The sequence below is a fragment of the Chenopodium album genome, chromosome 4 (genome assembly GCF_948465745.1).
Source record: "Chenopodium album chromosome 4, dcCheAlbu1.1, whole genome shotgun sequence".
Lineage (NCBI taxonomy): Eukaryota > Viridiplantae > Streptophyta > Magnoliopsida > Caryophyllales > Amaranthaceae > Chenopodium > Chenopodium album.
Window position 1 is genome coordinate 839,950 of NC_137837.1, and position 11,601 is coordinate 851,550.

Consider the following 11,601-nt stretch of genomic DNA (forward strand, 5'->3'; position numbering starts at 1 on the left):
GGAGTATGGGACTATAAGAAATGGAGTTGGATATTTGCATTATAGTGTTTTATAATTATGTTAATGAACTGGTCACAAAATCTGTTAAAGACCAACTTATTGACTTAGAAATATAAGGTTTAGTGATCGTTAGTTGATATAATAATTTGAATATGTAAAGTCATATTGTAAATGTGAGCGACTTAAATTCTAAAGACTAAAAATAGTTGAGTACGCTTGTAAATTTAGAAGTAACCGATAAACATCATCTTGCTGGTTCTTTTAGTCAAATTGTTTAGAAAATTTGTGTTGAATATGTCATTCATTTTGGTAAATTTGTTTGCTCGTCTTCTGAGCATTTATTGCTTCTACTATTCCGATGTGTAAAGAATAAGTGGCCGGATTTTTCTTCTTTGTGGGTAGGGTATTCTAAAGAAAGAATAGGTCAAGAGAATACTAAAGCCTAAAATTGTTATAAAAAGCGTGGTGATTTCTATCCTTTTCTCATGCTATACTACCAAATAGTAAAAGTTGACCCGACATGAACAAAACACGAAATAATATGGTTAGTGTCTAGCTTTTATGACCCGTTTATAAACTTGAATTACATAATGTGTTAGCAGCCTTAGTGTTGAGGTTTAATTATAATCTGGAATTGATGCTATTAAGCTATATGAAAAAACAAGGTAGATGTTTGTGGACATTATACAGTCACACCATCAATAACGATTTACATTTTATACCATGAAACTAAAGAAAATAAAATGAATCTAACCATAATACATTTTATCTAAGGAGTTTAGTATTGGGTAGTAACTGAAAATGAGGTTGGACAAGGAGGGTTATTAGGCACTTCAGCAAGGCCGTCTAGCATCTGTGTGACTGTTCGCATTGTTGGTCGTAGACTTGGATCTTCTTGGATGCACCAAAGGGCAACCAATACAAACCTCTTCAACTGGATCATGTCCTTAAGTGCCTCCATGTCATCATTGACTAGTAGGTCTAGTTTATTTGATAGGTAGCAATCAAATGCCCAATCTGTCAAAATTGCTGCTTCCTCTTCAACTAGTTCCATACATACACTCTTTCGACAACATATAATCTCCAATAAAAGAACCCCAAAACTATAGACATCTACCTTCACCGTGACTGGCTTATTCCTGAACCATTCTGGAGCAACATAGCCTTTTGTCCCTCTGATTGCTGTGTTTGTATGGGTTTGGTTTAGAACTAAAAGCTTAGCCAACCCAAAATCAGAAATACGAGCATTATGATATTCATCTAAAAGTATATTCTGGGGCTTAATGTCACAATGAATTATTTGTGTGCTGCATTCTTCATGCAAGTACAATAGCCCCGTAGCTGTCCCCTGAGCAATTTGAACTCTATCTATCCAGCTTGGCCGCATATCACCAAATAGATAATCAGCTAAGCTACCATTGCTCATATATTCATATACTAACAGCCGCTGATCCCCTTCCTTGCAAAATCCTACAAGCTGTACTAGGTTCTTGTGATGTGTCTGACCAATAACGTTGACTTCTGTTTTGAATTCTTTATCAGTGTCGGATGATATTCGATCTAACTTCTTAACAGCAACATAAATTGATCGACCTCCTCCGTTGACCATGCCCTTGTAAACTACACCAAAAGCCCCTCTTCCCAACTCTTCCTTGAACCCATTTGTTGCCTCAAAGAGCTCTTGGTAGCTAAAATAATGGACATGATTATACTCGCTCAGTGCTTTCATCTGGCCCTTATTAGACTCTTTCAGTTTCTTCTTATGATAAATGAAGTATAATACAAAACCAATTGCGACTAAAAGAAGTAGGTTAACAGATACAGAGCCACCAAACAGAACTTTGATTGGAGTTGTCATTTTTCCTTTTGCTGTCGCTGTAACAAAAGGGTTGAGTGGGTCGTTGGACATGTTAACACTCCCTACCTTTATCCAAAAATTCTGGTTGATTATACTGTCTTTTCTTCCATTGAAAAGTGGTGCCTTCTTCTTCCAACAACCAGAATTATCGCCAGATAGCTGGAAAGAAGCAGCAGCACAGAAACAGTCTTTCAAACAGGAATTCTTGCAATCTGCTTCGCTTCTAGAATCAACCCTTTCATAATCATTGTAAATAAAATCAGTATTTTGAAGTTGTACTAAGCTATACTCACCCTTCATAGACCTGGCTGCATAATCTTCGCAATTCTCAAGCTTGAAATCAGGATTACAACCACCATATTGAACATTTGGATCAATGAGCGAGTAGCCCTGTGCGCATGCACACACTGGCCTGTTGTTATCACCTAGGTTGCAAATGTTGTTAGACCCACAAATTCCAACACCTAAATTTGGTGCTGCTAATCTTATACAAATGTTTTCAGGTGCTACTTGAAACCTAAACCATCCGTCACTGATTGAAGTTTTTGAGGCAGAGTACCATATTAAAATCCCATCAGAGCTCAAGATTAATCTCTGATATTGATCTTGTGATGGTGTGTAACCATCTGGTAACATATTATACATCGATCCATCTTTTCTTAATATGTACATATACCCGGTCTCATTGTACACATATCTTTGAGTCTGACCTGGATTTGCTGGGTCACTTATATGATAAGCACTATAGATGTAGCCGGTACTTAGATCCCTGGTATTGAGAGCCATGTTTCCATCCGAGGTTAGATGGTATTGGAACCTTCCCATGGTGTGTAACCATCTGGTAACATATTATACATCGATCCATCTTTTCTTAATATGTACATATACCCGGTCTCATTGTACACATATCTTTGAGTCTGACCTGGATTTGCTGGGTCACTTATATGATAAGCACTATAGATGTAGCCGGTACTTAGATCCCTGGTATTGAGAGCCATGTTTCCATCCGAGGTTAGATGGTATTGGAACCTTCCCATCGTATAATTAGTTTCTGATAGTCGTGAATTAATCATCCCATCAATTCCCAAAGACTGACCAGGCAGCAAGGTGTCTGTAGGATGATCAAAGCTCTGCCAAACTGTAACGTTGTTGCTGTTTCTTTTGAGTGCAAAATTCCCCGTATCATTCATGAAACCAAAACTCACACTACCACCACCACCTATTAACTCACTAGTGGTGCTCCATAAGTTGGTTCCTTGAGGGTCAGTGAGAACTAAGCCCTCATTAGCAGTTATCTTTACTGATGAACCTTGGGGAACCGGATTACCATCATTTGCATGCCAAACAATGGTGTCCGGAAAATTGGCATACCATATGGCAAGCAAGAAGAGATTGCCTGTGATAGGAAGTTGATGAAAGCCGAAAGCAAAATCTCCCGAAGGGGAAAGCCATGAAGAGCCATTGATGTTGGCTGTGAGAGATTGGCCAACCGAGATATTACCACTATTTTGGGCTGCAACGGGTGAGGGTGTTGATTGAAGGAGTATTAGTGTTAACAAGGAGAGGGTACAAGAAAGAGGCCACGCCATTGCAATTTTTCTTACAAAAGGGATGGGACTATAGAGTTGAAATACTAGCATTTTTAAAGTAGAGATCATCTATTGGTTCAAAAATTCAACTAAGTTAATGTACTGATAAAATAATCTGTTCATGACTAATTTTAAAAATTGTTTAAGCCATCGTTAGTTTGAACACAAGTTGATATAATAATTTGAATACCCTTGTTATGTCTAGATGAAGTAACCGTGAATGAGCATGCATTTAATTTGTTTCTTTAACTCAACTTGTTTATTATAAAATTGAAAACATTTGCTTTCTAGTACCTTATTTTATCTCCTGGTCTATTTAATCAGAAGTTGACCGGGAAGTTCATACAAAACTATAGTATTATTAGGGATCTTGATTTACCCCCACCAACCCACCATGGCGTACGGAAAATAAAAGATTATACAACTTGTGGCACGGCTGCTAAGACCAAACAGTATAACTAAAATAAGAAAAATGCAACTTGTGTCGCGGCTCTTGACTAAGGACTCCTTGCAATCATTTTTATTTGTGTGTTGCATCCACATTAAGCAGGAAGAAAACTGTAGAACAGAGGGAGTAGTCAATAATATTAATACACATATAATTAGTTTTTCAATATGTGACATATAATGTGTATGCATACTGACCTTGATAATTTCCTTTGATTCAGATAATGTTAATGCTGAGACGACCAGGATGTATTGTTTTCCATATGAAGCAAAGATCAGTTTCAATACCTTGGTAATTCCTCAGAACGAAGAACCTCATGCCAGTACATTTCCATTGACAAATTCTGTGATTTGTAAGTCTAACAGAATTACATTTCTTTCATGATTTACTAGTGTTTTGGTCACAGCTATGATCCAAAAATATACAGTACAGGTTATGAACTTATGAAAACATAGTAAGAATGCATCATTGGTTTATTACTGTCATATTTCCTTTTAATTGCTGTGGACTTACAGGGTACATAAATTAATTGTTGTTGCTTGAATGATCAGTTGTTAAAAGACCCTTTTAATATCTGAAGTCAATAGCATTAGAAGTCTCCTTAAATTATTTTTTTATTTATATTATTTTTTGGAGCAAAGAGTCAGAGTATTCATTAATTTTATAGGACAACTTGTCTATAAGTACATACGATACATGACAATTTTACATGTTTATGTGGATTTGTAGAAATTCTTAACTTGCTAAATTCTACTATGCCTAGTTTAGTTCACTCATTCCTGATAATTTTTGTGAAAGATGTTCAAGCTAAGCTTGTTTGATGAAGTTTTTTTGAGGATATGTACATTTGTACACACAAATCATCCTACTGGAATGGCAAAATAATCCATGCCTGTGGATATTATACACTACCTCCGGTTTGTATTATAGGTAACTTTGATGTATTGTTTGTGAGACATAAAAAATTCCAAAGTTGCATATAATTCAAAACTAAGCTAGTATTATTATTGACTGCAAAACTAAATTCATAGATAGATTATTTGTGCTGGAAGTCGGCAGCTGGATACACTGCGAGATTATGAAATACAATATGAAAATATACTAAGCTACATGCTTTAAGTCAACAAGCTTAACTTTGGGTGGTAACTGAAAATGAGTTTGGACAAGGAGGGTTATTAGGCACTTCAGCAAGCCCATCTAGCATCCGTGTGACTGTTTGCATTGTTGGTCGTAGGCTTGGGTCTTCTTGGATACACCAAAGGGCTACCATTAAAAATCTCCTTAATTGAGCTATGTCTGTTAGAGCCTCCATGTCATCATTAACAAGTGAATCCAATCTGTTAGACTGATAGCAGTCAAATGCCCAATCTGTCAAAATGGCTGCTTGCTCTTCAATGAGTTCCATGCACACACTTTTTCGACAACATATGATCTCCAACAAGAGAACCCCAAAGCTATAGACGTCTACCTTTGCTGTGACTGGCTTGTTTCTAAACCATTCGGGAGCAACATAGCCCTTGGTCCCTCTAATTCCCGTGTTTGTATGGGTTTGGTTCAGAACCAAAAGCTTTGCCAAACCAAAATCAGAAATACGGGCTTGCTTATAATCAGCTAGTAGGATATTTTGAGGCTTTATATCACAATGAATGATCTGTCTGCTGCACTCCTCATGCAAATACAAGAGCCCTTTTGCAATATCATGAGCAATTTGAATCCTCGCAGCCCAGTTTGGCCTTAAATCACCGAAAAGATAATCTGCTACAGTGCCATTGCTCATGTATTCATACACCAATAACCGCTGATCATCTTCCTTGCAGAATCCTATAAATCCAACTAAATTCTTGTGATGAGTCTGGCCTATCACATTTACTTCAGTTTCAAACTCTTTATCAGCATCCTTTGATATACGATCTAACTTCTTCACAGCAACAAAAATAGGGGGAACTCTCTGTCCGATCTTTCCCTTGTACACTATACCGAAAGCCCCTCTTCCAATCTCTTCCTTGAACCCATCAGTTGCCTGTTCAAGCTCCTTGTATCTGAAGCAGCGGACACTGCTATACTCACTGAAAGTTTTACTCTGATGCTCTTTAAGGCATGTAGAATGACTTTTGTTATACATGATGAAAGCTCCCAAAATAGTTGCACTTATCAGAAGGAAATTAACACCTATCGATGTACCCAACATGGCTATGACTACATGATTCTTCTTATTTATCACTGTAGGATTGTCAGAACTATTACCATTCCATACCTTAAGAAAAGTTATCCCTGTTACCGCGGTGTCTTCCATTCCATTGGAGAGTGGCAGCTTCTTCTTCCAACATGTGGATGCATGTTCATTGAAAATGGCAGCAACGCAGAAGCAGTCATTGAGACATGAGCTTCTGCAAACCTCTTTACTGACAGTTTGAAGACGTGCATAATCACCAAATGGCCAATTAGTGTTTTTAAGCTCATGTAGCTCATATTTATATTTGGCAGCACTCTGGTCTTGTGCTTCACAAACACCTTGCTTGAAATTTGGTACACAATTTCCATATGTATCATTAGGGTCTTGTAGAGAATAACCCTGTGGGCAATTACATGTTGGCCTGTTGTTATTTCCAAGTCTGCAAATGCTATTAAACCCACAAATTCCGCTGCCTAACTCTGGTTCAGGTGATCCTGTTGTTATACATATGTTGTCTGGTGTCGTCTGCACCATGTTCCAATCATTGGTAATGGGAGTTTTTGAGACAGAATACCATGTTAAAACCCCATCAAAGCCTAAAGTCGCCCTCTGATAATAATCATTTTGTGCGACTGTCTTACCTGGTGGTAAGAGATCGTACCTTGAGCCATCCTTTTTTAATATATACATATACCCTGACTCGTTATAGATCAATCTCTGGCCTGAATTATTAGCATTTGCTTGGCCATTAGTGCCACTAGTATAGTAAGCACCATAGGCATAGTCGGTTGTCAGATCTCTAGTATTGAGAACGAGGTTTCCATCAGAAATTAATCGTAACTGGAACCTCCCCTGTGTAAAATTAGTATCAGATAGCCTAGAGCTAACCACTCCATTTATTTCCATTGACTGAGTAGGCAGCAAGGTATCTGTAGGATGATCAAAGCTCTGCCAAACTGCATCAGTAGTGCTGCTATTTTTCAGCACAAAATTCCCTGTGTCATTCAGAAAACCATGATTAACAGCTCCACCACTTAAATCATCAGTGGTATTCCATAGAGGAACTCCATGAGGGTCACTAAGAATTAGACCCTCATTAGCAGTTATTTTTACTGATGATCCCGAGGTAACGAGGTTACCTTTATATCCATACCAAACTATGGTATCAGGGATCTTAGCATACCAGATAGCGAGCAAGAAGAGATTGCTGTTATCAGGAATTTGATGAAAGCCGAAGGCAAAATCGCCTGAAGGGGAAAGCAATGAAGTACCATTGCTGGTGGCTATGATAGATTGGCCAACTGTTATGTTGGCATTATTTTGGGCAGCAATAGGTGATGATTGTAGGAGTATAAGTGCTAATATGGAGATGGTACAAGAAAACATCCAGGCCATCAGATCATTCAGACTAGCAGAATGATCAAATTAGAGGGATTTTGGTTATTACAAAGTTACAAGGAAAATATTTATTACCCAAAGTTCTTAAAAGGAAAATATTACCCAAAGTTCTTAAATTAGAAAAGTTTATTGAACCAGTCTTAGTTTTTAACCTTGATACTGGGTCAAACCAATACTTGATTGAATAGTCAAAGGGGGGACTCAATTTTCAAAGCATTGTCTTTATCAAGCACTAAATTTGTAAAAAAATCACCTTCAAGTAGGTTGAGAAGATAGAAGAAATTACTTGTAAATTTCTCATGCTGACTAAATTGCTGTCATTTTGTTGAGTCTTAATTTTATCAAATCTATACAGGCTCTGGTTGTGCCTTATTTGGTTTGGATAACATACCATTAAGCTAGTTTGTTATTGTAGTGTTAAATGAGTAAATTGCTAGTATTTTGTACTTTATACAAGATTAATACACGATACACAAAGGTGTACGAGATTAAGAGGTTACCAGATTGGTCATAGTCACTTTGCTAAATTAGCCTGTAGGCCTAATCAATGACGTGTGCTAATAAACCAAAATCATAGGTCCAAAATCTAAGAGAGCCAGAAGTAATAAATGGTTCGTATTAAAAAAAAAAAATCTTGAAACAAAGTTAACAAGTTACAATCTGCCATAGCAGTAAATGTTGCAGATATACAGAACAATGTTCCAAATGGCTCTGGTACTACATGCCTATGAAACATAATTCATTATTACACAACAAAACTAAATTCAGAGATTCACCACTGAAGTAAGCAAAACAAAATGAAATTGACCTGAAAATGTAGTTTATCCGGCCTCTTCAGTTTTGAGTAATAACTGAAAATGAGGTTGGACAAGGAGGGTTCTTAGGCACTTCAACAAGTCCGTCTAGCATTTGTGTGACTGCTCGCATTGTTGGTCGTAGACTTGGATCTTCCTGGATACACCAAAGAGCTATCATTACCAACCTCTTTAATCGTATGATATCATTAAGAGCTTCCATGTCATCATTAACAAGTGAATCAAATCTGTTAGAAAGAAAGCAATCAAATGCCCAATCTGTCAAAATTGCAGCTTCCTCTTCAACAAGTTCCATGCATACACTCTTTCGACAACAAATGATCTCTAATAACAGAACCCCAAAACTATAGACATCTACTTTCACTGTCACTGGCTTGTTTCTGAACCATTCTGGAGCAACATAGCCTTTAGTCCCTCTAATTGCTGTGTTTGTATGGGTTTGGTTTAGTATCAAAAGTTTTGCTAACCCAAAATCAGAAATTCGAGCATTCTGATATTCATCTAGCAGGATGTTCTGAGGCTTTATATCACAATGGATGATCGGTCTGCTGCACTCCTCGTGCAAATACAAGAGCCCTTCTGCAGTATTTTGAGCAATTTGAACCCTTGCAGTCCAGCTTGGCCTTACATCACCGAATAGATAATCTGCCACAGTACCATTGCTCATGTATTCATACACCAATAATCGCTGATCTTCTTCCTTGCAGAATCCTATAAATCGAACTAAATTCTTGTGATGAGTCTGGCCTATCACATTTAATTCAGCTTCAAACTCCTTATCAGCATCCTGAGATATCCGATCTAACTTTTTAACAGCAACACAAATTGAACCTCCTCCATTGATCATCAAGCCCTTGTATACTACTCCAAAAGCCCCTCTTCCCAATTCTTCCCTGAACCCATTTGTCGCCTCTGTGAGCTCTTGGTAGCTGAAACAATGGACGATGGTGCAATACTTTCTCATTGTTTTTCTCTGAACCTCATTAGATACTTTCAGTTTCCTCTTATGATAGATGAAAATTCCAAAACCAATGGCACTTAATAAAAGAATATTAACTGATCCAAATCCCCCAATCAGAGCCTTAGTTAGAGAATTCACCTTGTTTTTTGCAGGTGAAGGGGAGAAGGAAACAGAAGTGTTGAATAGGTTGTTGGAAGTACTAACATTTCCTACCTTTATCCAAGCTTTCCCGATTACTGTGCTATCCCTTCTTCCATTGGATAGTGGTGCTTTCTTCTTCCAACAACCTGCAGGATTATTTATATCACCGTACATGGCAGCAGCACAAAAGCAGTCTTTCTGACAAGAATTCCTACAGTCTTCTTCGCTGCAAGGATCAAGCCTTTCATAATCATTCCATGGCCAATCAGTATTTGTAAGGTGTAACATGCTGTACTCACCCTTCATGGATCTATCACAGCTATCTATTGTGAAATCGGGTTTACAGCTGCCAAACTCATCATGAGGATCAAGGAATGAGTAACCATTTGGGCAGGTACATGTTGGTCTTCTATCAAGACTATCATCATCGAGGCTGCAAATGCTGTTGAACCCACAAATTCCACTGCTTATATCTGGTCTGAAATCTAGATAGATTGTACAAATGTTTTCTGGTAATGCGTGTATCACTGACCATCTTCCGCTGATAGACGTTTTTGGAATAGAATACCATGTTAGCACTCCATAAAAGTTCAAAGTTGCTCTCTGATACTTATCTTTTGTTGACTGCACCTTATATGGCGGTAACAGATCTTGCCTAGACCCATTATTTCTCAAGATAAACATATACCCGGAAGCATTGTAGACCAATCTCTGACCCGAAATCCCCGAGTTATAGTAAGCACCATAGCCAAATCCAGTTGTTAGATCCCTGGAATTGAGAATAAGGTTTCCACGAATGTCATCACGTAATTCAAAATTTAACTGGAACCTCCCCTTTGTGAAATTAGTTTCTGATAGTTTCGAGTAAACTACCCCGTCTATTTCCATAGACTGAGTAGGCAGCAAGGTATCTGTAGGATGGTCAAAGCTTTGCCAAACTACATCATCATCACTGCTACTTCTTTTGAGTACGAAATTCCCGGTATCATACAGAAAGCCATAGCTTACCTCATTACCATCACTTAATTCATCAGAGGTGTTCCATAAGCTGATCCCTTCAGGGTTGCTGAGAACTAGGCCCGCGGTAGCAGTTATTCTGACTGATGATCCTTGGGGAACAGGAATACCATCATTTGCATGCCAAACTATTGTGATGGGAATAATCTTGGCATACCAGATAGCAAGCAAGAAGAGTTTGCTGCTATTAGAATATTTGGTAAAGCCGAAAGCAAAACTGTTTAAAGGAGAAAGCCATGAAGAATCATTCACAGTGGCAGTGAGAGATCGGCCTACTGGTATACTGCTTGTATTTTTGGCCGAAATGAGTGGTGTTTGTAATAAGATTATTAGTGTTAACAAGTAAAGGGTGTTGGAAGGAGGCCAGGCCATTGCTTGCAAAATTATTTGGAGCAAAGATACATGAATTTTGGTTCTTTTAGTTACTTAGAAATGTACTGTCTATTCTAACATTCATACTGATTTAATCCAATCACTTGACAGAATAGTTATTGACAGGCTTAATTTAGGATAATTTTCAAATGGCTAGAATTAAATTGTAGCCACTATATTAAATAATATCATAACCATCTATTTTTTATTGACTAAATATGAACAGTTGATATGGTCAACTTTTAAATTTACAAAAAAAAATTGGAAAAAAAAAAAAAAACTGTCAATTTCTCTTGATTTAGAGTAGTTATTTTTTGGTTTTTCTCCTCAATCTTGTTTGAGTTCTCTGAAGAAGGAAATGGAGAGTAGGATTTCTCACAAAATTCATTCTGCAAATTCTTTACTAACTAGTTTGTATACAAATTATGGAAAGAATATTTGAAATCTATCTATAATACATACACCTGCGACCTGCATAGTAGTTTTCATCATAATCATTGGGGAACTGAAAGTTTTAGCCTTAATTGATCTGGGATTTCAATTTTTTGTTAATACTGGAAAAATCTGGTCTCATCATTAAACCTATGCTTTTTATCTTATTGGATGATGTCAAATAATTGGTTTCTTGTAATTAGAGACAAATCTTGCTATTGAATAATCTTCCTGGCTTGGAAACTTTAATCTTTGTAATTAAGTAGCTGGAATCATGGAAGAAATTACATGTTAATATATCATGGTACTGTCATTTAGTTTGGCTTTTTTTTTATCACTTCATAATTAGGTTCTACCTGTGTCAGGTATCAGGTTCAACTCAAAGGCCATGCTTTAC

The 11,601-nt window shown here is 37.3% G+C and overlaps 3 protein-coding genes across 3 annotated transcripts; all 3 read right to left on the minus strand.

The window, feature by feature from the left end:
• Positions 1-778: 778 nt before the first annotated feature.
• On the minus strand, positions 779-3,447 carry LOC145626238 (G-type lectin S-receptor-like serine/threonine-protein kinase RLK1). Its single transcript, XM_081678667.1, has 2 exons — positions 2,694-3,447; positions 779-2,484 (listed from the first exon to the last, which is right to left on the minus strand). The coding sequence occupies exons 1-2, from the start codon at positions 3,445-3,447 to the stop codon at positions 779-781; spliced, it is 2,460 nt and encodes an 819-aa protein (XP_081534793.1).
• A 1,467-nt stretch (positions 3,448-4,914) lies between these two features.
• Positions 4,915-7,496, minus strand: LOC145626239 (G-type lectin S-receptor-like serine/threonine-protein kinase RLK1). The gene has a single exon (XM_081678669.1). It carries the CDS (start codon positions 7,461-7,463, stop codon positions 5,025-5,027), a length of 2,439 nt encoding a protein of 812 aa, XP_081534795.1. The 5' UTR covers positions 7,464-7,496; the 3' UTR covers positions 4,915-5,024.
• Positions 7,497-8,066: 570 nt separating this feature from the next.
• Positions 8,067-10,842, minus strand: LOC145626240 (G-type lectin S-receptor-like serine/threonine-protein kinase LECRK3). The gene has a single exon (XM_081678670.1). It carries the CDS (start codon positions 10,770-10,772, stop codon positions 8,301-8,303), a length of 2,472 nt encoding a protein of 823 aa, XP_081534796.1. The 5' UTR covers positions 10,773-10,842; the 3' UTR covers positions 8,067-8,300.
• Between the last annotated feature and the right edge of the window lie 759 nt (positions 10,843-11,601).

What these genes read in the sequence shown, in the direction of transcription:
- LOC145626238 (XM_081678667.1), bottom strand. Translation starts at nt 3,447, where the DNA reads ATGGCGTGGCCTCTTTCTTGTACCCTCTCCTTGTTAACACTAATACTC. An exon ending in GTATAATATGTTACCAGATG is followed by an intron (nt 2,485 to 2,693) that starts GTTACACACCAT and finishes ATATGTTACCAG; the next exon opens with ATGGTTACACACCATCACAA.
- LOC145626239 (XM_081678669.1), bottom strand. Translation starts at nt 7,463, where the DNA reads ATGGCCTGGATGTTTTCTTGTACCATCTCCATATTAGCACTTATACTC.
- LOC145626240 (XM_081678670.1), bottom strand. Translation starts at nt 10,772, where the DNA reads ATGGCCTGGCCTCCTTCCAACACCCTTTACTTGTTAACACTAATAATC.